This window comes from Molossus molossus, unplaced genomic scaffold (assembly GCF_014108415.1).
Source record: "Molossus molossus isolate mMolMol1 unplaced genomic scaffold, mMolMol1.p scaffold_m16_p_11, whole genome shotgun sequence".
In the NCBI taxonomy this organism is placed as follows: domain Eukaryota; kingdom Metazoa; phylum Chordata; class Mammalia; order Chiroptera; family Molossidae; genus Molossus; species Molossus molossus.
The window spans coordinates 18,942,384-18,969,824 of NW_023425346.1; the positions used below are offsets into that span (position 1 = coordinate 18,942,384).

At 38.4% G+C, this 27,441-nt stretch overlaps 1 protein-coding gene and 1 pseudogene across 4 annotated transcripts in view; both read left to right on the top strand.

Annotated features, from left to right (window-relative positions):
• Positions 1-1,206: 1,206 nt before the first annotated feature.
• On the top strand, positions 1,207-1,861 carry LOC118625578 (annotated as a pseudogene).
• Positions 1,862-7,925: 6,064 nt separating this feature from the next.
• Positions 7,926-27,441, top strand: part of RAB3GAP1 (RAB3 GTPase activating protein catalytic subunit 1) — a 92,672-nt gene continuing 73,156 nt past the window's right edge. For all 4 annotated transcript variants that reach the window (XR_004958647.1, XM_036253888.1, XM_036253886.1 and 1 more), the window contains exons 1-3: positions 7,926-8,005; positions 8,106-8,161; positions 13,989-14,064. Coding sequence is in view for 3 of the 4 variants with exons in the window: in XM_036253888.1 (XP_036109781.1) it covers positions 7,988-8,005; positions 8,106-8,161; positions 13,989-14,064 (150 nt within the window). In the remaining variant the exon portion in view is untranslated. The remainder of the gene's footprint in view (positions 8,006-8,105; positions 8,162-13,988; positions 14,065-27,441) is intronic.

The following is a 27,441-nucleotide window of genomic DNA, read 5'->3' on the forward strand; positions in this document are numbered from 1 at the left end:
TTACTGAATAAGGCATATATAGTAGTATGATACTGGTATTGTCACCCTTAAAAGGGTTCTTGCACACCCCCCACCCCAACAGAAATCAAGAAAGGAGGAAAACAGATGTAAAAGAAGAGGTTTACTGAAAAAAAAAAAAAAAAAAAGGTAGAGGGGAAGAAGAAGGGGAGGGAGCTTGGTGTACCAAGGGAGCACACACGACAGTCTGGCTCCCAAACTGCGGCCAGGGTCTATCTGGACAGGACTGGGCTCTTCACCTGCGTGCAGGGCAGATTTCTTTGCTTTCCAGGTTCCCGCCATTGGCCGGTATGGACAGGTGCAGGTGCAGTGCAGAGCAGAGCGCTTTAAGGATTGCCTGAAGAAACTTTAAACTTATCTAGGAGAGGCTTAAAAAATAACTGAAGAGCATTCCCGTGTGTTTAAGAGGCTCAGCCTGTCTCAGTGATGAGGAGGTTCAGGAGCCAGACCTCCCGCTTACTTGGTGTACAACTTGGGGAGCTTACCTATGCTCTTTCTGCCTTAGGTTCCTCATCTGTAATGTAAGGATGTATGATAAGAATAGTATCTACCTCAGGGTAACTGTAAGAATTAAATGAGTTAATATGAGTAAAGCACTTAGATGAATGCTTGGCACATACTAGGTGCTAGACGTTTTTATTTGTGCAAAAAATTGATTTAAAAAGAGTAAAACTTTATATTCTATATATGCAAATAGTATGCAAAAGCATAGGAAAGGGTCTGAAAGGGTTCACACTTAACTAGTATTAGCAATTTTATCTTGTGGGTATGGAAATTGAAAAGACAATAAAAAAAAAAAAAAGACAGTCAAGGAGGCCATTTATTTTATGCATATGATTTGAACGTTTTTTGAAAAAAAAAATTCCTACTACTTATATAGTACTTGAACATTTAAAATACAATTCCCGGCCCTTGGAAGGAGTAAGATGGCCACCGTCCTGCGTGGCTGCAACTCAGCAAAAGCTCTGAGTGCCCTCCAAATCCTGAGTGTCCCCACACAGTTCCAGTCCAGTCTGCCCTCCCGCTGCCGGAGCCCAAGTTGTCGGAGTCGGAGAGTATGGGGGTAATTAAACCACAACCACAGCTGTCGGTTTAAAAAATGTCTTCTTCTTTCGAAAGCCATACAAGGTCTTTATTAAAGATTTATCCATAGTCAGATTGTGTTCAACTGGAGCAAGACCACCCACGATGAAAATCTCACTCTTAACCTCCTGGAGCCCACCCACCGCTGCCCAACTCACTGTGGAATCAGTGCCTGTCAATGCTGCCGAAGGGGAGGATGTGCTTCTCGGTGTCCACGATCTGCCTGGGGATCTTGCAGGCTATGTCTGGTACAAAGAGAAAGGTCTGGACAGCAATCGTCCAATTGCATCATATGTAATAGACACTTAAGAAATATACCCAGGACCTGAATACAGCAGTTGAGAGATAATATATGCAAATGGATCCCTGCTGTTCCAAAAGGTCACCCTGAAGAACACAGGATACTACTCCTTAGAAGTCATCAAAAGAAATCTTCAAGCTAAAAAAGGAACTGGATGGATCCCAGTATACTAGCCAGTGGGAAAGCCCTCCATCCGAGCCAGGAACAGCACAGTCACAGAGCATAAGGACTCCGTGGGCCTGACCTACCTCACGGATGATACTGGGATCTCCATCCGGTGGTTCTTTAACAACCAGAATCTGTGGCTCACGGACAGGATGAAGCTGTCCTGGGGGCAACAGTACCCTCACCATAGACCCCGTCAGGAGGGAGGATGCTGGCAGTTATCAGTGTGAGGTCTCCAACCCTGTCTATTCCAGCAAAAGTGACCCTTTCTGGCTGGACATGCAATGTAAATGACCCCCCTCCCCATGTTGTTAAACTCTGAATAAATTTTTTCTTATCTGAAAATGAAAAAAATAAATAAATAAATAAAATAAAATACAATTCCCAGGCTCTTCCTCTGGTGAGAGTGATTAAGTGTCTCCCACCAGGCTGTATATTGCTGCATGTAAACAGGCAAATGCAAGAACAGAATGGAAAATAGAAGATGAACTGCAGCAATATAGCAGAAGCAGTTGAGATGGAAATCAGCCCATCTAGTCTAGTTAGAACTTAGATGGCTATAAATGTTCAAAGGGATCTGAGGATCAGATCACCATGCATTTGGAAACATTTAATGTAAAAGTAGTTAGTAGGACTTTAAATAGTACAATACAAAATAAGGTCAGGATGAGGTTTGAGATTTTGCATTTATTAATCATTTGTGGCTAAAATAGTTCACGTTCCCTAACAGGGAAAGATTGGTGATTAATAAGAATATGCCTGGCCCTGGCTGTTTTGCTCAGCGGTTAGAGTGTCAGCCTGCGGTCCAGAGAGACCTGGGTTCTGTTCCCACTAAGGACATGTACCTCAGTTGCAGTTTGTCCCAGGCCCTGGTTGGGTTGTATGGGTGGCAGCCACTTGATGCGTCCCTTTCACGTCGATGTTTCTCTCTCTCTCTCTCTCTCTCCCTCCTACGCCATCTGGGAAAAAAAAGTAATAGTAAAAAAAATAAGAATATACCCATGTAAAATACAGTGAGTAACTGTACACACACACACACACACACACAGGCTTAGAAGAACATGCTTATTCTGTAAACTTGTACACAAGTCTCACAACTCTTCAATTAATTCTGTTGTTTCCTACGTTCAGAGTTCAAGAGCTATTAAAATATTTTAAAAATAGAAACACATCAACTTGGACAAACTAAATCAACCTGCCAGCAAGTATTGTCCTTTCTGAATCAACCAGACAACAAGTTTCAAACTTGAAAATTGGAACTAGCTGCTCTTGACTTATTATCTAGAAGGACTTCAATTACTTTATACTTAAAACTTCCTGAGGGCAGGCACTTGGTTTTATATTTTTATTTCCCAGTTAAAAAAATTTTTTTTTCCTTTACTGATTTTTTAGAAAGACAGGAAGTGAGAGGGAGAGAGAGATAGAAACATCGATAAGAGAGAACATCGATTAGCCACCTCCTACATACCTCCCACTGAGGATTGGGCTCACAACCTGGGCATGTGTCCTGAATGGGAATCGAACTGGCGACCTCTTGGTGCATGGGTCGACGCTCAACCACTGAGCCACACCAGCCGGACTATTTCCCAATTTTTAGAACAGTGCCAGGCACTTAGCAGCTGCTTTTAACAAATGTTTATTGAATGAAGAAATGAGTGAAAGAATGATGAGTGTGTGTAGACTACAGTACTTCTCTTGAAATTTTCTGGAGATTCCTTGACTTGTTGACTCTACCTCTTTCTAGTTCAAGAAATAATGGACTACTTAGAATATAATAGTGTGTGTGTTCTGAAAGGTCACTTGGATATTTTCCTATCACTGATTTTATGAAGAGTTTTAAGAAGCTGGATAACCTCATCCCTTTTTATTTATTTATTTATTTATTTATTTATTTATTTATTTATTCCTCACCCGAGGACATTTTCCCATTTTTTTTGTTCAGGTAGAGTGGGAGGGAGAGAGGGGAACAGAGAGAGAGAGAGAGAAACATCGATGTGAAAGGAACACATCGAGTGGCTGCCACCCGCACGACCCACCAGGGCCGGGGACAAACTGCAACCGAGGTACGCGCCCTTAGCGGGAACTGAACCCGGTTCTCTCAGGACCGCAGGTCAGGTCGACGCTCTAACCGCTGAGCCAAACCGGCCAGGGCCCTCATCCCTTTTTAAACCATATTATACTTCTTTACATCTTATCTCAGGCTGTGAGCACTTTGAGGACAAAGATTATTCTTTGAATCCCTCCATAAGATTGACCACAGTGCCATGCCAGTAGACACTGAATACATATTACTGTATGAATGAATGAATGCTGACTGATCATTTTGATTTAGAGAATTTCTCTCTAAAGAGTTTCTTGTTCTCAGAACATGTCTTTCTCTTCCAGCTGTACCTTCTACTGCATTTGTTCTCATGGCAGCATCACAGAAAATTCCTGATTCTCCCTGCACAGAGGCCATCAAGGTGGATGAGGATGGAGTAGTCCCATTGTTGTTGCTCCTCTCACAATGTTTACTCTCTCTGGAAGATCTAATTAATCTGTTCTGCTCCCACATTCCTCTGAGGACTGAGCCAAGAGTGATTTTTCCAGGCTTCTAGTCTCTTAAATTGCCTATGCCTTAAAATTCTCCCCATTGCCATTGTTAGTTACACCTTGAAGTAACTGAAAATTATGCTGGAGGGGAAAAACATTTGTATGGAAAGCCTTTGCCTTTGGACATGTAGCAAAATAGCTCTTAATATGGAATAAACAAAATCTTTTCTGCTTTGTGAACCAGTGAAAATCTCATAAAAGTGTGTCTCCCCTGGGTACTTCACATCATTAGCATCATGGCTTCATGCTTTGCTTTAACAAATAACTTATTTTAAAAGTTTCTCCAGGGAGAAGACAAGGAGCCAAAAATATCTTGGAAGAAAACTTTACCCAGCAAGCCGATAAGGCTGTTTCATACAGTTTCTGAAATTCATGCAGCTAATAAGTCTTTTTTATTTTTTTAGTTTCTGATTTTGATATGTACTGAAACTTTTTTTGGTTTTGTTTTATTTATCCTCACCTGAGGATATTTTTTGCATTGATTTTTAAAGAGACTGGAAAGGAGGAAGGGAGAGGGAGAGGAGGAGAGAAAGAAACATCGATGTTCGATGTAATCTATTGGTTGCCTCCCACACATGCCCTGACCAAGGCTGGGATGGAACTTGCAACCCCTTGATCAGAAATCGAACCTGAGACCCTTCGGTCTGCGAGCCGACACTCTAATTGCTAAGCCAAACTGGTCAGGGCTACAGTTGGCTTTTCACATCTACAGATTCAACCAACTGTGGATGGAAAACAGTATTTTGGATCCACAGTTGGGAATCCGTGGTTGGAAATGTGAAAATACTGTTTTCCATCCTTGGTTAGCTGAATGTTGTGCAAAATCCCCAGATACAAAGGACTGTCTCTATTGAAAGAAATATGCGTGTAAGTTGTCCTGGCCAATTCAAACCCATGTTGTTCAAGGGTCAACTGTACTATCCTCTGCCTTAAAGAGAAACAAACAAAACAAAACAAAACCAAGAAACAATGACAATCACCCTTGACCCTATATTCCTCTCTTGCTTAATTTTACAGCAGCAGTCAATATTTACCATCTTGAAACATTCTCCTTTCTTGGGTTCTGTGCCATCGTTCTCCTTATTTTCCTAATTCTCTGGCCACTGCTTTCCCCTCTCTTTCACTGGATACTTTTTAAAACAATTTATCCATCCCCAAATATGGAATTTCTTCAGGTCTTTACCTGAGGCTCCTTTTCTTCTCTTTCTATATTCTCTTCTTAAACTACCTCATCTATTCTTGTGATTTAAAATACTCCAAAATTTATATCTTCACCCCAGGTTTTGCCTCTGAGTCCTATTATTACACCCAGTATTCTCCTTGACAGCTCCCTTGGAATGCCTTACAAGCCTGTCAGACTTGCCAAACAAAACACTAGCTTCCTTGTTACTTCCCATCTTTCTCATTTCAGGACATGGCACCATCCTCACCTAGCTGCTGAGGCCAGAAACCAGAATGTTATCTTCGATCCCTTGCTTTCCCTTATCACTGCCTATAATTCATCATCAGGTCCTATCTATCATACATCCAAAATACGTATCAAATAAATTCAGCTAGTCTACTGACCACCCTAGTCAGTTCCCAAACCCTCTCTCACTGGGTGCTTTACCGTCACCAGCTGTTCCTACTTCTTTTTTTTTTTGTTTTGTTTTTTTTTGTTTGTTTGTTTGTTTTTACAGATAGAGTGGGAGGGAGAGAGAGGAAGGGAGAGAGAATGAGAAACATCGATGTGAAGGGACACATCGAGTGGCTGCCACCCGCACGACCAACCAGGGCCGGGGACAAACTGCAACCGAAGTACGTGCCCTTAGCGGGAACCGAACCCGGGTCTCTCCGGACCGCAGGCCGACGCTCTAACCACTGAGCCAAACTGGCCAGGGCTGTTCCTACTTCTTATGCACCCTCTCCAATCTTTTCATATAGCATCCATTCTATATTACAAAATGTAAATTGAATCACACCGCGCTCTTGCTTAAAACATTTTAGTGACTTCCATTGTGCTTCATATAAAGTTCAACCCTAGCCGGCAAGGCCCTATATGGTATGGCCCATACCTACTTTTCCAACTTCATCGTAAACACTGCATTTGAGGTGCTTGCTTATCTTTGGTCCATTATACAGATTAGAGTTTTCTACCTTCAAGCCTCTGGAAATGCTATTCCCTCTGCTTAGAAGCCTTCCCCACCCCAATCTGGCTGCCCCCATCCTATCCTGCAGCTCTCCTCCAAGATTCTTCTTGTCAAGGTTACCACTGACCTCCATGTTGTTAATAGTGATACTGACACATGTAGCACATCTTCTTTCTGTTCATGCAGCAAATTTCCAGTTTCCCTACCAGACACTGAGTTCCTTGAAGTCAGGGACCATTTCTACAAGACATTTTCATATCCCCAGAGCCTAGCATAGTGATTGGCTTGTACTGTAGTATGTGTTGAATAAATGCTTGAAAATGAATGAAGGTACAAGTTGAGACCTCTTGGGAAAGACTGCTGCAGTAGTAGTGGCACTGGCAATAACTATCTGTTGTCAAAATTCTTCTGAACTTACTTTCCTCGTGTGCCCTATCTATATCACCAAAATTTGATATCTCTAACTCTTATTTTAAGATTGAATTTTGTATTGCTGATACTGACATTTTTAGTTTTCTACCCCCAAATTCCTTCTTGTAAGTTGTAAATCTCATTTATTTATTTATTTTCTTTATTGATTTTAGACAGAGAGGAAGGGAGAGAGAGGGATAGATACATCGATGAGAGAGAACATCAGTTGGCTGTCTCCTGCATGCTCCCCACTGGGGATAAGGCCCACAACTGGGAATCGAACTGGTGACCTCCTGGTGCATGGGTCGAAGCTTAACCACTGAGCCGCACCAGCCGGGCTCATTTAAAAACTTTTAATAGTGAAAAATTTTGGACCTAACAGAAATAAAGAGTATAGACACCCGTGTACCCATCACCAATTTAAGCAATTACCTGCTCATAGCTAATCTTGTTTTATTCCTAGCCCTACCTACTTCCCCCTCCCATTATTTTCAAGTAAAGCCTGGACATGGCATCATTTTATCTGTAAATACTTCAATGTGTATGAGATATAATTATTAACTACTAGACAGAACACCTGTTCCTCAATGCCTTAAAAAGTGCTCATTGAACAGCACATTGCTCTTCCCAGAAGCCAGATAACTAGCATGATTACTTTTATATCCTGTATTAACTAAACTGTGTAAATTCTTTGAGGGGGATGGGTGGGAAAGGGTGGATACTAGAGCACCTAGCTCAGTGTCCTGCAATCAACGAAGAAAATAAATGAAAACTTGAAGTGCTTTAGGTTTTCCATAGGATTTTATCCTGGGAATCTAGGACCTTGTCTTACTTCTTCGCTCCAGTCCCCTTTCTGAATTCATTATAGGAACAGTTGCAAGCTCAAAGAATTATATTTATCCTCACCGGAGGACATTATTTACCTTCAGACAGAGAGGGAGGAAGAGAGAGAGAAATAGCGATGTAAGAGAGACACATGGACTGGCTGCCACCCACATGACCCCAACCGGGCTGGGGACAAACTGCAACCGAGGCACGTGCCCGGGACTCTCTGGTCCGCAGGCCGACGCTCTAACCGCTGTGCCAAACCGGCCAGGGCTCACAGCATTTTTTTAAATGTATTCAGTTTGAGAAGAGTTTTACCAGCCTGAGTAACAGAGGGCGGTGCCCCAGGGGCGGAGCTACGCGCAGGCCCCGCCCCTGCGTGCTCTCTGCCCTTCTTTTCCTCTTCCCGTAGCATTCCCACTCTTCTTCCCGGCAGCCCTAGCGCCCGGCCGCGGTCCTCAAGATGGCGGCCGACTGCGAGGTGAAGTGTTTGCTCCTTCCTATCCCCGTCTCTGAGTTGGCTCCTCCGCCTCAGCGCCTCGGCGCTCAATTATTCTCTCTCTTTCTTCCCCTTCCCGCAGCCCGAGTCCGAGGTGTTTGAGCTCACGGACTTCACCACCGCCTCCGAATGGGAAAGGTGAGTGCGTCGTGTCGTTGGTTCTCCGTACCTTGGGTCTCGGCGTCCCCCCTGCGCCTCCCCAGCGGAGACAACACCCCTGATGCCACTGCTGCCCGAAAGTAAGACCCAGGGGTCCCCGGGTCTCCGCCCCCTCCTCCCTTCTCGGGCCGGCTGCAGGCCTCTTCCGCGTCTGGCGTCGGGCGAGCCCGGCCCGCCCCCGTCAGCGCCGCTCCGGAGACGCCGGCTGTCCGACGAGCTTGTTTTCCCACCGCTCTCCGCCGACCGCGGTCGTGGCCCGCGCACAGGCGGATTCCGTGCTGCCACTTCCTGCTGTCTCCGTTCATGTGTAACTCGTTGTCATCAGCAGTGGACCGCGCAGCTTCTTTCCCCCGTGTCACACTGGCAATGTGCCCTTTTTAGGGGGAGGCCTCCGGCCCACTCACTGGTGGTCGTGCGTCTGCCCCTTTCCCACCTTTTCCATCCTGTGGGGTAGAAGAACCTTTCACGTGGCCTGCGTCGGCTTTGAACGCGTGGACTCAAGTTGTTACACTGCAGCGGGTAATGTGCCCAGGCTTCCTGTGCCCATCAGGCGACATCGAGCCGCCGAAACGCGTATCACTGACATTAGTGGAAAGCTAATTTTGTGCAGGGAGGAGTGATAGCTTAGATCGAGAAGTTTGGCTAACTTTGGTGTTCGGTGCCACAGAAACCCTTCAGTTTTCTGGGTTTTGGGTTTTAGCTTATTGCAATAGTTTATCATCTTTCTGGTTGGGAGAGGAAATTTGTGGCTGTCAAGACATTAGATGACATACAAAAATATAAAAGATGTCTGTTGGGATAATATAGGGTGCCCCCCCCCAAATGTATGCACAACTTTGAATAAGTATAAAGCTGGTGTTTATTAAAATATATCTCATTTTCAAAATGTAACAGAATCTACAGACACCTTGTATACGGGTTTTTTTTGGGTGGGGGACACCCTGTAGTTTGACCTGTGGTATTTTCCTAAAAAGAAAAGTCGGTAAGATATAAGCACACTGGCAAGGCTTTATTAGTAGGTACTGTGTGTCCAAAATTAATGGAAAAGAACAAAAATAAAACTCTTGATCCATATTTTAAAAAACAAAACAGCAAATTTAAATTGTAAGTCAACTGGCACTAACTATAAAAATAGTATTTTAAATAAGAATGATGTTGTGGATTAGAATTGTTGGAGATATCTTCATAGAAAAGATAGAAAATTAGCTGGGCCTTGGAAGTAGGAAGTGGTTGGTTAGACATGAGAAGGTACTGATAGGAGTAGAAACGGGAAAAGGAACCTTTGGGACTTCATAAAGAAATGCTTTATTGGAGTATCAACTAAAGGGAAATAGCCAAGATTAATAAAGAAGATAGGACCAGGTTATGGACAGCCTCCAAGACCAAAGGATTCTCTAGATTTGGTGCTTTAAGACCAGTGCGTATGCCCAGCCGTTGTGGCTCAGTGGGTTGAGTGTCCTCCCATGGACTGAGAGCTCTGGGTTCCATTCCCCGTCAGGTTGCGCTCAACCCCCAGTAGGGGGCGTCTAGGAGGCAGCCCATTGATGTTTCTCTTGTCACATTGATGTTTTTCTCTCTCTAAACACTTTTTCTTTTGAAAGAAAAAAAAAAAGACCAGTGAATCTCAGACTTTAGTGTGCCTCAGAATCATTGTTTCTGATTATGTTTGTGGTGGACCCCAAAATTTTCATTTCTAACAAGTTCCTTCCTAGGTGATATTGATGTTGCTGGTTGGTCAGGAGAACACGCAATGAGCCATTAAAGAACTGTGGTGAGCCCCCAACTGTGTGGCTCAGTGGTTAAGCATATAGACCCATGCACCAAGAGGTCACCAGTTCGATTCCTGGTCAGGGCACATGCCCAGGTTGTGGGCCAGATCCCCAGTGGTGGGCATGCAGGAGGCGGCCAGTTGATGTTCTCTCTCATCCATGTTTCTATCTCTCCCTCTCCCTTCCTTGCTCTCTAAAATCAATAAAGAAAAAAAATAAGGAACTATGGTGAGATCTTTCTTATAGTTGCATAGTATTCCATTGTGTAAGTGTAACACAGCTTTTTTTTTTTTTGGTATCCTCACCCGAGGACATTTTTCCATTTTTTGTTCAGACAGAGTTGGGGGAGGGGGGAGACAGAGAGAACGTCGACGTGAAAGGGACACATCAAGTGGCTGCCTTTAGCACAACCCAGCCAGGGCCGGGGACAAACTGCAGCCGAGGTACATGCCCTTAGCAGGAACCGAACCCGGGTCTCTCTGGACCGCAGGCTGACGCTCTAACCACTGAGCCAAACCAGGCAGGGCTACCACAGATTTTTTATCCACTCCTCTAGTGTTGGACACCTGGGCTGTTTTCAGATCTTCGCAATTGTAAATAGTGCTCCTATGAACATAGGGGTGCATATACTCTTTCTGATTGGTGTTTTAGGCTTCTTAGGATATATTCCGAGAAGTGGGATCACTGACTCAGATGGCAATAGCATTTTTTATTTTTTGAGGAAACACTCTATTGTTTTCCATAGTGGCTGTATCAATCTTCAGTCCTACCAGCAGTGTACTAGAGTACCTTTATCTTCACATCCTCACCAACACTTGTTTGATGATCCTTTGGTGGCAGCTGTTCTGGTGGGTGTTAGGTGATACCTCATAGTTTTATTTTGCATCTCTCTGATGATTAGTGACGTTGACCATTTTTTCATATGTCTCGGCCATTTGTGTGTCCTATTTGGAGAAGTGTCTATTCAGGTCCTCTGCCCATTTTTAATTGGATTTTGTCTTCCTTTTGATGAGCTGTATGAGTACTTTTGGATATTAACCTCTTATTCAGTGTATCATTGGCAAATATGTTAAGATGACGTGGAGGGACCTGGAGAGTATTATGCTAAGTGAAATAAGCCAGTCAGAGAAAGACAAGTACCATATGATCTCACTTATTTGTAGAATATAATGAACAAAATAAGCTGACGAACAAAATAGATCCAGGGACGTGGAAGTAGGGAACAGACTGACAAATATGCATAACCAATGGACACTGGCAGCAGTATGGTGAAGGGAGGAGGGAGTTAATGGGGGGAAAAGGAGGAACATCTGTAAATAATTTCAAAACTAAAGATAAATCTAAAAAAAAAAGGAACTATGGTGAGAGACACTTGATTTTAGAGTGGCAAAGTGATCTGAGAGTTGTTTCAGAAGATGAAGGAAAATTAAGGCAAGTGACTTACATTGATTCATAGTTAGGTTGGTAATTTGGAGACAAGAGAAAGGATAGAAGGAAGGACTGTAAGACATTTCAAAAAAGATTTAGTTACATACATTTGATGAAATGTAGGAGTAGAAAGAAGCAAACAGGGAACTACAGTTTGCCTGAAACACAGTGATAAGGGCAAAGTGAGAAGAGTGTAGTTTACACCTGTTGAGTGTGAAATAAATAAATGATGTCTTGAAGGTAGGTAGAAGAATGTAACCTGAATCTTGGAGGATGGGAGTGGGGGTGAGTGAAGAAACATCAGAGTATTGAATGGAAAATGACCACTTTCCTCCACTTAAATATTTAAAGTATCCTGAAGTAGAATGTTAAAATCATTTAGCTCCTTATATGAACATCATTGTTAATACAGTTAAGAGAACTAACACAAAGTAGGAAAATTGGTTATTTTATGCCTTGTTTCTAGAGTGAAATAGTGTTTTATGATTCATGGTAAGATGCTAAGACTTTGGAGTCTCTTAAACTTTGAGTTTAATGTTTGAATGAAAAGTTCTTGTCATGTTATGAGCCATGCAATTTATTGAGAAGACTGAGTAGAAACCCATACTCTTTTTATCATTTGTCCACTAAAGAAATATTTATTGAGTGCCCATGTTTCAAGCACAGTTCAGGGCATTAGGGATGTGGTGGTCAATAAAAACAGATGATTCCTGCTCTTACAGGCATGAATCAGATAATAATAGAAATGAGTCTGTAATTACAGTTGAAATAAGAGTTGAGAAGGGGAATAGACCTGGTCTTATGAGGGATATAGCCATTAAATCTAATATGGAATGAGGAGTCAGAGGAAATGACTCTTTAGGCTGAGATCTGGACAGCTTTCAGGGGTAAAGTTGTTAAATTTTTCGAATCAAATTTCAATAATTCAAGATAAAGTCTAGTAGTAGAATTAAAAAGAAAGAAAAATCACCTGTAATCCTACCACCATTAGATAGCTGCTATTAATATCCTAAGAAAATGAAAAAATTAGCCCTGGCCGGTGTGGCTCAGCGGTTAGAGTGTCGGTCTGCGGTCCAGAGAGACCTGGGTTCGGTTCCCACTAAGGGCACGTACCTCGGTTGCAGTTTGTCCCCGGCCCTGGTCGGTCGTGCGGGTGGCAGCCACTTGATGTGTTCCTTTCACGTCGATGTTTCTCTCTCGCTCTCTCTCTCTCTGTTCCTCTCTCTCCCTCCCACTCTACCTGAACAAAAAATGGAAAAATGTCCTCGGGTGAGGATAAAAAAAAAAAAAAAAGAAAATGAAAAAATTGTGTATCAAACCATTTTAGTACTTCTTTCATTTCCATTTAATATATGAACATTTATTTCCTCAAGTGGTCTTTAAAACATAATTACTAGTGGATACATATTATTTTATTGAATGGATATACCATTAATTTACAACTGTTTGCTGCATTTGGACATTAAGATAGGTTCCAGTTTTTTACCTTTATGATGTAAAGTGCATTTCACATGCAAATTTTCACTCACATATGGGTACATTTTTATTAAATTTTTATTCTTTTTAAAAATATGTTAATTTATTTCTATCACACTAATTTTCAAAACTGATAATTCCCTTTTGACTGAAAGCCTCCTCCCAAAAAGTGATTTAGTATATTAATACCTTTCATTTTAAAGAGGAATTAATTAGAAGGTTCAGTTGAATCATAAAGAGTGATTTATTATTACTGTCTTACAATAGAAATGTAAATATTAGTGTGTAATATCACTGCAGAGAAAACCTGATGCCTTATATTATTACTAGAATTAACTCCAATAATCTTTCAAAACCATGTAGGTGTGTGAGGAGAGCAATGCTGATGTTATATTGCATCATACTTATGTAAAAGTCAACTTCTAAGAGTAATAGCAGGTCTTCAGAAAGTGTCTTTTAATATGTTTTTAACACTACTACTGAGATTTGACAGTTCAGTTACTGATATTGAGCATATTACTAGTCAAATTCTTTTTTTAAATAGGTCTGCTTGATCATTAGATTTAAAGATTAGTGAATAACTATAAAGTCTGTCAGTTATTCCTTAAAGCTGACAAATGTACTTACATTTTCATGCCAGCTGTTCCTTAAAACTTGTTTTATTTTAATGAACAGTGTTCCCAAGTAATATTTTCTCTTTGGGGAGAGGAGAAGTATCAGGGAATTCCTAAATCTTTAAAGGAAAAGTTAAATAGATCACTTATTTTGAGGATAGGAAAAGATTGTGGTTTCATAATTATCTTTAATAGTATCATGTTTGTCAGTTTTTACTTGTCTAAAATTTATTTATTTTATATAGACATTTATTCTTAATTTGTATTTTATAGCAGACAGAATGCCTTTGTTGGGTAAGCAGTAGACTTAAAAATCAAAATCTAAGAATTCTTGGGTTAAATTTTTTTCACTTTTTATTCCATATTGATAAACTAGACTAACAATACTAAACTTCTGGAGACTTCTCTGATAAAACTGTTAAAATATGTAAAAAAAATATATTTTTAAAGAGTTGTATAACAATAGTAAGAAATATGAAGTTACATGTAAGTCTAGAAAGTTTTTTTTTTCCTTCCTAGGTTTATTTCCAGAGTTGAAGAAATCTTGAATGACTGGAAACTGATTGGAAACTCTTTGGGAAAGCCACTTGAAAAGGTCAGATATATTTGCTACTGTCTCTAAATGAATATTTACTTTGAAACTTATGTTTTTAAGTTCTTTGCTGCATTTGGTACATTTGAATTGAATGTTGTTGTTTTTTAAGTTATGTATAATCTATGAATACAAAAAGATATCTGGAAGAATTTGGATATGAATCTGTGGCAAATAATAATGTAAGGCTTTGTGAACTGTTTTTTAAATAAAATTTTGTGTGTATAATGTCATTTTTTGTGAGCGACTTAATTTATTTCTCTTAATGTTTACTTCTCTCTTACCTGCTCCCTTAGAATGTTAGAAAATTGTGTTTTGTTTTGTTTTTTAATTTTAGTTGGTTAGAGAAATGTAATTATCAACTTCTTGGGTAGAATATTTTGCTTAATTAACAGGGAAAAAAAATCTTGATCTTAACAACTGACTGTAATTAGCAGCTGTTTTACTCAATTTTTGTATTTTACAAATACCACTAATACTTGCTTTTCCCACCTTTTTTTTTTTCAACCTCATCGATGTTTTGAGGATAATACTGAAAAAAATATTCAGAATTGAGGTAGAACTCTAATTCTAATCTAAGGTACTGGCAGTTTTACTCATAAACTATGCCCAAATATTTACTTAAAAAAAATGTACTCTGAGAATAAATCTAGATTTTTCTTTATTTTGATGAAGGGAGCTAACAATTTGATTTAGGATTCTGTAGAAGCTTCATTTGTTAGATTAATTCTTTTGAAGTAAAATTGACCATTTGTATTGTAAATCTATTAACTGTAATTTATCCCTCTGTAAGGAACTCTTAGTTCTCAGTATTTGCTAGTTTTTTCACCTTAATGGTGGTGTTAACAGAATTTGAGACTATCAAAGCATTAGGATACTTTTCTTTAGCTATATGAATAAGAGCAGAAAAAGTAACACTACAGATAGGAATCACATCATTTAAAGATATGCTGAAATATATAGAGGAAATTGATTTACTATATTAAAATATTTTTTATTATATTTTTAAATAAAGAAAATGTGAAGTTCTCAATCACAGATCATTTTATTCCATTTGAAACAAATACATAACAACAGTTAAGATGTCAGTAAGATTAAAGGCAAAACAAGCTGGGTATAACTGCAATGAAAAATGATTTGTACCACCAAAAAGAAAGCTATACTGGGCATTTGTGAGCTCTGATATTATATTCCTCAATCCTGTGATTTACATATATTTACTGAGTATCTGCTATGTGTCAGATCTGAAGAAAGAGTGAGCAAGATCCATTTTGCCGTTGAATATAAATTCTCATGAGAGAGAGAAGTAATAAATAAGTAAACAAATAAGATTGAAATTTTGGATGATAAATTCAGTTTGGGGATATAAGTAGGTAGCATACTGACAGACATGTAATAGGGCCTAAAGGAGTGTAGTTCTCCAACTCTTTCCTTCCTATAAATTATAGTAAATAAAATGAGATATGGAAGACATGAAGGGATTTCGAGGTGAGCTGTACCTATGAAAAAAAGATTAAAGAAAATATAAAGAACAGGAATTATTCAGCATAGAAAAGAAGATTTAGGGAATGTCTTTTTAAGATAGTTTACTTTATGTGAAGGATACTAATTACCAATTCTCTTCCATTGAGGGAGAAAAAAATAATTTTTCTTTTTTCGAAACCTTAAATTATGAAAAATCTTAAACATAAATAAGATAATTTAATGAACCCTTTTGTGCCTATCACCCAGTTTCAATAAATTATATTCTGCCATTTCTTGTTTTAGTAGTACCTCTATCACCTCCCCACCCCCCCACTAGATTTTTTTTTTTAATAATTGGTTTTTTGGGGGATGCAATTTACATACATTGCAGTGCACAAAACTGCTTAATTTTGACAAGTGTTTACATCAGTGTAACACTCCTCACTTAAGATATTTCTGTCACCCCAAAAGGTCCTAGTGACCCTTTCCAGTTAATTCCTAAATTCCTCACTCATGACCCCCAGGTATCTACTTTTTTTAACCACAGATTACTTTTGCCAGCTCTATAAACCCATATATGTGATATACAGCATATACTCTTTGTGTCTGTTTTTTTAAAAACATAATAAATAGTTTTGACATTGTTCTAGGTTGTTGCATGTATCTATTTTTATTGTATGAACGTGCCACAAATTGTTTCACTTGTTGACAGACCTATGGGCTATTATGAATAAAGCGGAACATTCTTGTACAAGGGCTTTTGTAGATATTCTTAGAAGTGGAGTTATAGGGTCACAGGCTAGTGTATGCTTAACTATAGAAACTGCTGAAACTTTTGTACCATTTTAACCCCCCACCAGCAAATATATGAGTTTGGGTGGCTCCACATTCTCACCAACAATTGGTTTTCAGTCTTAAAAATTTTAGTCATCTGAATGGGTATGTAGTTTGTGGAATTAATTTGTATTTCTCATTCTGATTTTAATTTGTATTTCTGTGGTGAATATTGGTTTAACCACTTTTTCATGTGTTTATTAGCCATTTGAATGTATGTCTTTGTGAAATATCTGTTCAAGTTTTTTTGTCCAAGTTTTAAGTTGGGTTGAGTTTTTATTGAGTTGTGGGAGTTCTTTTTATATATATATAGTTCTTCTTTATATTCAGCTTTTAAGTCTTCTCTCAGTAGTTTTTCTAGGTTGTGAATTACTCTTTTTTCTTCTGGAAGCTTTGTCATTTTAGCTTTTATTTAGCTCTATAATCCATCTTGAACTAATATTTGTATATGATATGAAGTAGGGAATAAAGGCTCATTTTTTTACATATGGATATTCTATGTATTGCAAAATCTTCGGGGAAAAAAACACTTCTTTGTCTGTTGAATTGCTTTGTTGCCTTTGTCAAATAGTTGACCTAGAGGGGTCAAATTCTGGAATCTGTATTCTGTTCCATTAATCTATTTGGCTATACTGATGTTACTAAGTTGCCTTGACTACTGTAATTTAGGGTTTCCCAACTTTGGCATCATTGGAATTTTGAGTCATATTGTTGTGGGGCTGTATTGTGGAGTAAATAATACTTAATTGTATCCCTGGCCTCTACCTATGAGATGCCAGTAGGACCCTCCCAGTAGTGACAACCAAAAATGTATCTTGTCATTGCCAAATGTCCCCCAAGGGGAAAATAGCCCCTCGTTGAGAACCACTGAATAGCTTTATAGTAAATCTTGAAGTTAGTGTAAATTCTGTAGCTTTTGTTTTCCCGAGATTTTTTTGTCTATTCTAGGTCCTTTATGTTTCCATTATGACTTTTAGAATAGGCTTGTCAGATTTTATAAAAAGGATGATTATGCTGGGGCTATGATTGAGGTTGTGTTGAATTTATAGATTACTTTGGGGAGAAGTGACTTTTTTACAATCTTGAAGCTTCCAGTCATAAATATGGTATATGTTTCTATTTAAGTCCTTTAATTTGTCTCAGCAATGTTTTACAGTTTTTAGTGGAGGACTTGCATATCTTTTTTAAATTTATTACAAAGTATTTTCTGTTGTATACTGCATTTGTAAATGGAATTGTTTTTTTTTTTTTTTTTTTTTTTTTTTTTTTTTTTTTTTTTATCCTCACCCGAGGACATTTTTCCATTTTTTGTTCAGATAGAGCGGGAGGGAGAGAGAGGAAGAGAGAGAGAGAGAAACATCGACGTGAAGGGACACATCGAGTGGCTGCCACCCGCACGACCAACCAGGGCCGGGGACAAACTGCAACCGAGGTACGTGCCCTTAGCGGGAACCGAACCCGGGTCTCTCTGTACCGCAGGCCACGCTCCAACTGCTGAGCCAAACCGGCCAGGGCATGGAATTGTTTTTTAATTTTATTTTCTAGTTTGTTGCTAGTGCATAGGCAAACAATAAAATTTTATACATTGACTTAGTATCTGGATAAATGTAAAGATTCATGCTCTTTTTGTTAAATCTTTTGCACTTGCTACATTCATAATTATATTGCTCATAAGTAGGGACAGTTTTACATCTTTTTCAATTTTTTTACCTTTTATTTCTTTTCTTTTTTTTTTTTATCCTCACCCGAGGACATTTTTCCTTTTTTTTTGTTGTTCAGATAGAGCAGGAGGGAGAGAGAGGAAGAGAGAGAGAGAGAGAAACATTGATGTGAAGGGACACATGGAGTGGCTGCCACCCGCACGACCAACCAGGGCCGGGGACAAACTGCAACCGAGGTACGTGCCCTTAGCGGGAACCGAACCCGGGTCTCTCTGTACCGCAGGTCGACGCTCCAACCGCTGAGCCAAACCAGCCAGGGCTACCTTTTATTTCTTATTGTTAATGCATTAACCAGTAAAATAATGAATAACTTGAGTAGACATTCTGCCTTTTTTGCAGTGGCGGAGGGCATATTTTTAGTACTTCAGCACTGAGAACTGTAGGGTTTTCATAGGTTTCCTTTATAAGAATGAGGGAATTGTTAGTTTGCTGAAAGTGGTTTTTTTTTTTTTTTTTTTTTTAATATGTTTTTATTGATTTTTTTAGAGAGAAAGAGAAACATTGATGTGAGCAAGAAACTTCGATCGGCTTCCTCTTGCATGCCCCCTACGGGGGATCGAACCCACAACTTGGGCATGTGTCCTGACCGGGTATTGAACCCGGACCTCTCAGTCCATGGGATGATGCTCAATCCACTGAGTCACACTTGCTAGGCTTAGAGTTTTGTTTTGTTTTAAATCATAAATAAGAAGTTAATTTATTCAAATCTTATTTATCTATTGAGATATATGGTTTTTCTTTTTATATTCTCAAAATATGGTAATTTATATTGATTAAAAATTTTGTTACTGTGGTAAAATATGAATGCATAATAATTACCAGCTTGACCATTTTAAGTGTAAAATTCAGTGACATTAAGTACTTTCACATTGTTAAAGTTTTTATCAACCCGAACTGAAACTCTGTACTCATTAAACAATAACTTTCTCTCCTCTCCTCCAAGCCACTGGTAAGCACTATTCATTTTTTTCCTATGAATTTGACTACGTTAGGTACCTTATATAAGTGGGATCATACAGTATTTGTCCATTTGTGCCTGGCTTGTTTTACTGTTTGTCTTCAAGTTTCATCCATGTTGTAGGATGCGTTAGAATTTCATTCTTTTCAAGATGGAATAGTATTCCATTGCATGACATTTTGTTCATTCATTAGTTGATGGACATTTGGGTTGTTTCCACTTTTTGGCTTTCGTGAATAATGTCACTGTGAACGTGGTTGTACAAATATCTTGAGTCCCTGCTTTCATTTCTTTTGGGTATATACCCCGAAGTGGAATTCCTGGCTCATAAACTTTTATGAAGAATATCTATACTTTGGCTGGCTACAAATTCTGTTTATCTGAAAATATCTTTTTTTAACCTTGTTTTTGAAGGACAGTTTTGCTGAGGAATTCTGTTGACATTTTTTTTTTTTAGTTCTTTAAAGATGTAGTTACATTTTATTTTATTTTTGTTAATCCTCACCCTAGCATATTCTTCCATTGATTTTTAGATTTGGGGGGAGAGAGGGGGGGAAGAGAGAGAGAGAAAGAAACATTGATGTGGAAGAGACACATTGATTGGTTCCCTCCTGTATGACCCGACTGGGGCCAAGGATAGAACCTGCAACCCAGGGTAACGTGCCCTGATTCAAACCTGTGACCCTTTGGTCTGCTGGCTGTCACTCTAACCGCTGAGCCAAACCAGCCAGGGCTGTAGTTACGTATTCTTCTGCTCTGTATAGTTTCTGAAGAAAAATTGGGTTTCATTCATATTTCTATTCTATTTTAGCATTTTTCTCTCTGGCTGTTTTCAATATTATATTATTTATCTTTCTATTTAAGCTAACTATGATGTCTATAGTTGTGTTTTCTTTAATATTAAATGTAAATTTTTTTCTTTTTCATCAAATTAGGGAAGTTTGGCTGTTACTGCTTCAAATCTTTTTTGCCCAATTCTCTACACATTTTCTGTGACTTAAATTATATCAAGATTTTGAGACAGAATTTATATGCAAATTTTGAGGCTTAGTTCCTTTGGGCTTCCAGAATTTACACCTTAACTTTAGATCTTCCTTGACATCTTTGAACTTTATCTTCTGTTGCCTGAATTCAATAAAGCTCCATCATTCTGCAGCCCTGAGTTGTGCACAGATTAGAGTGCCCTTAGATCAGTGATTCCCATGGTATGGTCCCTGTTGTTCCCTGAGAGGCTTTCAGGGATTGACAAGGCCCTGCTTTTTCCAACTACCTAATGTATTTGAGGCCAATTTTCTTCATATATTTCAGTCAAGATAATGGATTGTAAAGATTGAATGAAGGTGCACAAATGGGAATCCAGTTGTCTTTTTTGTTGTTAACCCTCACGCAAGGATATTTTTTCCATTGATTTTTAGAGACAGTGGAAGGAGGGGGAGGGGGAGAAAGAGAGAAAGAGAAAAACATCAATGTGAGAAAGACACCAATTGGTTGCTTCCTGCACACTCCCTGACCCAGGCCTGGGATGGAACCAGCAACCCAGGTATGTGCCTTTGACCAGGAATCGAACCCATGATCCTTCAGTGCACAAGCTGACACTCTGATCACTGACTGAGCCAAACTGGCCAGGGCTCCGGTTGCCTTTTTATTTTTTTAAACCTTCACCCGAGGATATTTTTTCCATTTATTTTCAGATAGAGTGGAGAGGAGGGAGGGAGGGAGAGAGAGAGAGAGAGTGACAGAAACATCGATGTGATAGAGCCACATCAACTGGTTACCTCCCACACAACCCCAACCAGGACTGGGGACAAACCACAGCCGAGGCACATGCCCTTGGCTGGACTCGAACCTGTGACTCTTTGGTCCGTGGGCCAACGCTCTAACCACTGAGCAAAACCGGCCAGGGCTCCATTCGCCTTTTCAAAACTAATACAGGACTTTAAAAAATGTAACACAATGCCACCCTTCTTATTAATATTTTTGTTCTGAAAAATAGAACTTTATTTAACATAAGTTCATTATCATTTTAAATGAGTTTAAAAATATGTAATTTTTTTTTTTAATCCTTACCCGAGGACATTTTTGCATTTATCTTCAGATGGGGGGAGGGAGGAGGAGGAAGAGAGAGAAACATCGGCGTGAGAGAGATGCATCAACTGGTTGCCACCCACACGACCCCAACCGGGGCCAGGGACGAACTGTAACTGAGATATGTGCCCTTAGTGGTAACTGAACCCGGGACTCTTGGGTCTGCTGGCCGAGGCTCTAACTGCTGAGCCAAACCAGCCAGGGCATAACTATGTAATTTTTTCCTTTTTAATTTCTAATATGGGGTGCTCAGTAATTCTTAAGAGTGTAAAGGAATCCTGAGGCAAAGAAGTTTGAGAGCTGCTATATTAGAAAGAAACGAACACACAAATCTCATCAGATATTGCTCCTTTTCTTCATGGATAAAGTCTCTAGTTTCTGCCTCCATTTGGTCTTCAGAGTCTTGAAAAACTGTGTTGTTTTGCCTGGATTTAAGAAATTTTATCTTAAGGATGGTTAATTTGACCAAGCTACTTTACCATATGAGACCTGAAGTACTAGAAAATGACTTTGAGTGGAGGAAATGGCAATTACTGAGCATCAACTCGGGCACCAAGCCGTATCATTGGGACTGTGCCTGTTAACTTAATCCTTAGACATATTCAGTGGTTAAGTATTACCCATATTGTAGATGTGAATGAGGCTTTGGGGTGCTTGTATGAATTTGCCCAAGGTCATACTGCAGTAGAAGCACAATTATACCTAGGTCATGCTTGGCTTTAAAACCCGTATTGTTTCTATTTTCATCTGCCATTTTTGGTTTCAGATTTAAGTTACTATAAAGTTACATATTGGAAATATTAGAATAGGTTTATGAGGCCTATTTTGGAATTTTAGTGTCTTGGGCTTAATAAGATAAAAGATCTTGGTGGTATGAGTATGATTTCCCTGCTTGCATGCAGGAAAATTAAAGAACTGACTTTAAATTCTTTTTAGCCTTGTAATTTTATGATTATATGGGCAGCAAAAAGTCTAAGTACTTTCTGTGAGATGTTAAGTTTAGGAATGGCATGATCTGGTAATAGACCAGTTTAGTCAGTGACTCTTATCTCACTGAAAAATTAATGGAAGAAGAATCATTAACTTTAGAAGAATAATAGAGGAATAAACACAGTAAAAGTACTGAAATGAGTTCAGGTTATTTTTATACCCACTCAGTAGATTGGAATGACATACAAAGTTGACTCTTTAACAACAACAGTGAGCAGCACTGATCCCCCAGGCAGCTGAAAATTTTCTTATAACTTGACTTTCCCAAAACTTCTAATAGCCTAATGTTGACTAAAACAGTTAACACTTTTTTATCCTCACCCGAGGACATTTTTCCATTTTTTGTTCAGGTAGAGTGGGAGGGAGAGAGAGGAACAGAGAGAGAGAGAGAGAAACATCGATGTGAAAGGAACACACCGAGTGGCTGCCACCCGCACAACCGACCAGGGCCGGGGACAAACTGCCACCGAGGTACGCGTCCTTAGCGGGAACCGAACCCGGGTCTCTCAGGACCGCAGGCCGACACTCTAACCGCTGAGCCAAACCGGCCAGGGCACTTTTTTTTTTTTTTTTTTTTTGCATTTATCTTCAGATAAAGAGGGAGGAAGAGAGTGAGAGAAACAGTGATGTAAGAGAGACACATCGACTGGCTGCCACCCACACAACCCCAACTGGGGCCGGGGACAAACTGCAACTGAGGTACATGCCCTTAGTGGGAACCACACCCGGGACTCTCCGGTCTGCGGGCCGACACTCTAACCACTGAGCAAAACTGGCCAGGGCTGACACATATTTTGTATGTGTATTATATACTTTGTTCTTACAATCAAGTAAGCCTCAGAAAAGAAAAGATTATTAAGAAAGTCATAAGGAAAAGAAAAGAAAATTTTAGTATTGAAAAAATCTGCATATAAGTGAAGTAGTACAGTTCAAATGCATGTTCAAGAGTTAACTATAGTAAAGTTTACATGGCAGATATAAAATAAATTTGAATTACAGGTTTTCTCTTGGGTGAGAAACTTCCCAAACTAAGTTATAACAATTGATCAAACTTGGGACTGATGTAAAAATTGTACCTAATATATATTCTTTTTTTGCCTTCTCTCAGAAAATTTAAGTGTTTTATTGATCATTAGAGGGGGAGGGATCAAGTTTATTTTAAAACTAAAGTTTTTGAAAACCAGACAGTTAAGAATCAGTGGTGAGAAACCGTGTTTCTGAAATGTAGTAAATCAAAATGAAAGCAACATTGAGCTGCCTATAATATTTTTAGGAATAGGATTATTTAAGATAAGGTTTATAGTCTTTTTTCCCTTTAAATCATAACCATAGTGTCTACTTTTCTGGATATTATATAAAAGGAAAAAGATCAGTATTTTATCATAGCCTCTCTTCTTTCAAATGAGAAGATTTTGGAATTCTTTGTTGTTACTGTGTTTAGTTTTTATTGTAATAGGAGAAAGCACAGCATAGTGATGAGAAGAGAATGGATCCTAAAGTCATACTGCTTGTGTTGAAGTAGTTCTTTTACTTGCTCCCTCTATGGCATTGGGCTCTCTGCAATTAGTGTTAGCTGCCGCTGATGCTGGCTTTGCTGTTGCTGTTGCCCCTCCCTCAAAACTATTCACCAGAGGCTTTAAAATGGTATTTGCTTCAGTAGACTGGAATATAAACAAACAGAATTATTTAATACCTTTTTTGCCATAAAAAATTTGTTTTCTTAGAGCCCCTAGAAGTTAAAAATTTAGCATCTAGCTGTTTAAAATTAAAGTTTTATGTAATGTATTCTGGTGGAAAAACCTAGGACTAATCTGAGATAGATAAGAGGTTTCTTCAGACATTTTTAGTTCTATTATTTCCTAGTTCTTATATTTTTTATATATAAAGATTTTTTTTCTGCTGTTGTAGTACAATATCTTTTAGTGTCATAAAATTTTCAGTATATATCATGCATTTCTTTTTTGTGGTTTTTACTGATTTTAGGGAAAGGAAGAGAGAGAGAGAGATTGATGTGAGAGAGAAACATTGATGTGAAAGAGAAACATTGATCTGTTGCCTCCTGTATGCACCCTGACCAGAAATTGAACTCACAACCTGGGTATGTGCCAACAGGCAAACTTTCAGTGCATGAGACGACACTCAACCAACTGAGCCACACTGTCCAGGGTTACATCATGAATTCCACTTTGAACTTTAATTTGTATAGAACATATGCCACTAAAACAAATAGAACTGCACAAAAATATTTCTAAACACGTAAATAAAAAGGACTTAACCAAAACTATTAGCTAACATAGATTGTTTATTTTAATAAACTCTCTATAACATAACTCCAAAGAACAAACAAATCTGCTATGTGAGCTATTCATAAATTAATACTCAATATCATTAAATGATGCCCTTAAATTTTACAAGTTGGCTTGGTATAGATCACATTTTGTTATAACAAATGTGACCAAAAAATATTTTTAGCAAAAAATTAGTTAATTGTAATCATTTATGGGAGAACTCACAATTACATCTGTATTTCTGTAACACTTTTTACCCCCCAGCATACAGGCAGAGAGTGTGACTCAAAACCATTAGTAATAATAGTTAATTTCCTAATTCATTTATGACATATATATACATTGCCTGATATATGCTCAATAAAAGTTTGCCGATTGACCCGTCAGAATACCTGATTAACCCCCTGAACTTGTGTTTCCTTTGCATAATATATACAGTGTACACATTTATTTAGTTGCTTGGCATTTTGTTAATATGATGATTGTGGCATTTTTAAAAGCATTTTACTAAAGGTAACAAGTCCTTTTTTGGATGGTCTGGTACATTTTAAAATAAGTAACTAGTTTGATTTCTCTGCATTTAGTTTTGTAAGTAACCCTTGTTTTTCTGTTTTTTTCCTCCCTTGCTTTACTAAATTTATTTTGAATTACTAATTTGACTTTTTCCCATATAATGAATGTTTTATTCACTGTAATTGGAAGTGTAATGGATTAGGCCTTTTCTAAAAATTTGTTTATAAAAATGACTGGTGAGAATTTTGATTGGATTTTTCCATAGAGGGGAAATATTTAAAATATATTTCAAGGTAGTACACAAATATTAAATTTTCCTCTCTATTTCTGGAGCTATAAGAATCTTTTTTCAAGTACTTACTTTTCTTTTTCTTGTCAATACTCTATTTTTTTAAGTAAGGGGATTCACTTTCTCATTCATATATATATATATATATCTATATATATATACACACACACACACATATGTGTATATATATATAGATATATATATACACATATGTGTGTGTGTGTGTATATATATATATATATTTTTTTTTAACTTAATTTTGTTATAGATGTTTCTCCTTTTTCCCCCATTGACACCCTCCTCCCTGCTCTCACCCTTCTCTTCACAGTATTGTCTATGTTCATTGGTTATTCATATATGTATATAAGTTCTTTGGTACAAATACTTAATTTTTTCTTCATTTATTTACTGACCCTTTTTATATATTTACGTAGTTCTACTGTTGATCAAGAACCATTTCCCTTTCTATTAATTAAAACAACCTTTTCTCTGCCTTCCCTCACTTTTAGATTATTAAATCCATAGTCATTTTTCCAGCTCTTAGCTATCAGTATCCTTGTGTTCCTTTTTCCAGGAAGTGTACAACTGGTGAATTGGAGCTGTTCAGGCAGTTAATCCCAAGTTAGATCTCTGAACTCAGTTGTTTAAGAAAATTATAATGGAAGTTGGGTTTCATTGTGTTACTAGAATTAAATAATTTTAAAGGATAAATAGCTCTTTGTGGACAGAGGAACTTCATCATATTTAATAGGAGTTCTTAACTAAGAGTCTTGGGTCTTCTTAAATTTTATACATGCATTATTATTATCATTATTACTATTATTGACACTATTACAGATACCCCATCCCCCACACCCACTGCTTTTCCCACCTTTACCCAGCCCCTGCTGACCCCCTCCCCTGGCCTTCACCACACTGTTATCTGGGTCCATGGGCTGTACCTTAATTTTTAATGTGAATATGCATAATTTTCTTAGGAGATGGTCCAGAGCTTTCATCAGATACTTAAAAGAGCTTGTGACTCAATAAAGGTTAAATAAAAACTATTTAAAATTTTATTTTGTGTACATTTATTTAAAAAATAAAAATACAGAAAACCCTTGATTTTGCAGACCTTGATTTAACAGACTTTGGCTTTAATGGACAAACTTTTCAGTTTGTCACATGTGAAAATTAACACGCTGTTAATTTTAAAATGCTTTTAACCTAGATTTGCTTATAATTAAAATAACAGGTTATTTTATTGTTATTAATTCACTTTTTTTTAAATATTTTTGTTGATTTTAGAGAGAGGAAGGGGGGAAAGAGAGAGAGAGAGAGAGAGAGAGAGAGAGAGAGAAACATCATTAAGAGAAACATCAGTTGGCTGCCTCTTCTACCCACTACTGGGGATCAAGCCCTCCACCTAGGCATGTGCCCTACTGGAAATGAAACCCTGGTCCATGGGATGGTGCTCAACCAACTGAGCCACACTGGTGGGGCTCACTGTTAGTTATTTATTTATTTATTTATTTATTTATTTATTTATTTATTTATAATCTTCACCTGAGGACATTTTCCCATTTATCATCAGATAGAGCGAGAGTGAGGGAGGGGGGGAGAGAGAGAGAGAAACATTGCTATAAGAGAGATGCATTGACTGGCTGCCTCTTAAATCACCCGACCAGGGCTGGGAACAAACCACAATCAAGGTATGTGCCCGTGACTGAAATTGAACCCGCAATTCATTGGTCCGCAGGCCAACAATCGAACCTCTGAGCCAAACTGACCATGGCCTCACTGTAATTTTTAACACATTTTAGTGAATAGGCTAATGTTAGAAAAAATACTGTACTAATTTCACCACATAACTAGATATTACATGTCTACATATTTAAATCCAAGAGTCACCACTCCTAAACAGTGTGGGAAATGATTAGCACGTGATCCCACTGTATTGCATATAGTAATTGGTTCTATTGTCGTGTAGGGTGACTTTCTGCAGCAGCTTTAACTCAGTTTTTAACTCCTACCCTTGATGTTCCCATGTGCACTAAGCCATGCCCCAGTCATGTACATTTGTTTACCCATGGTGACTAGGAATGCACACATTTACTAGACATATTCAGTATAAATTTAAAATTACAGTAGTAAATATAGAAAACTTTTCTGTGAAATTAACTTTTCATGCATACTTAATTTCAATTACACAAACATGTCTGTGTAAATAAAAACAGGTAAACTAATTTGTCAATTTTT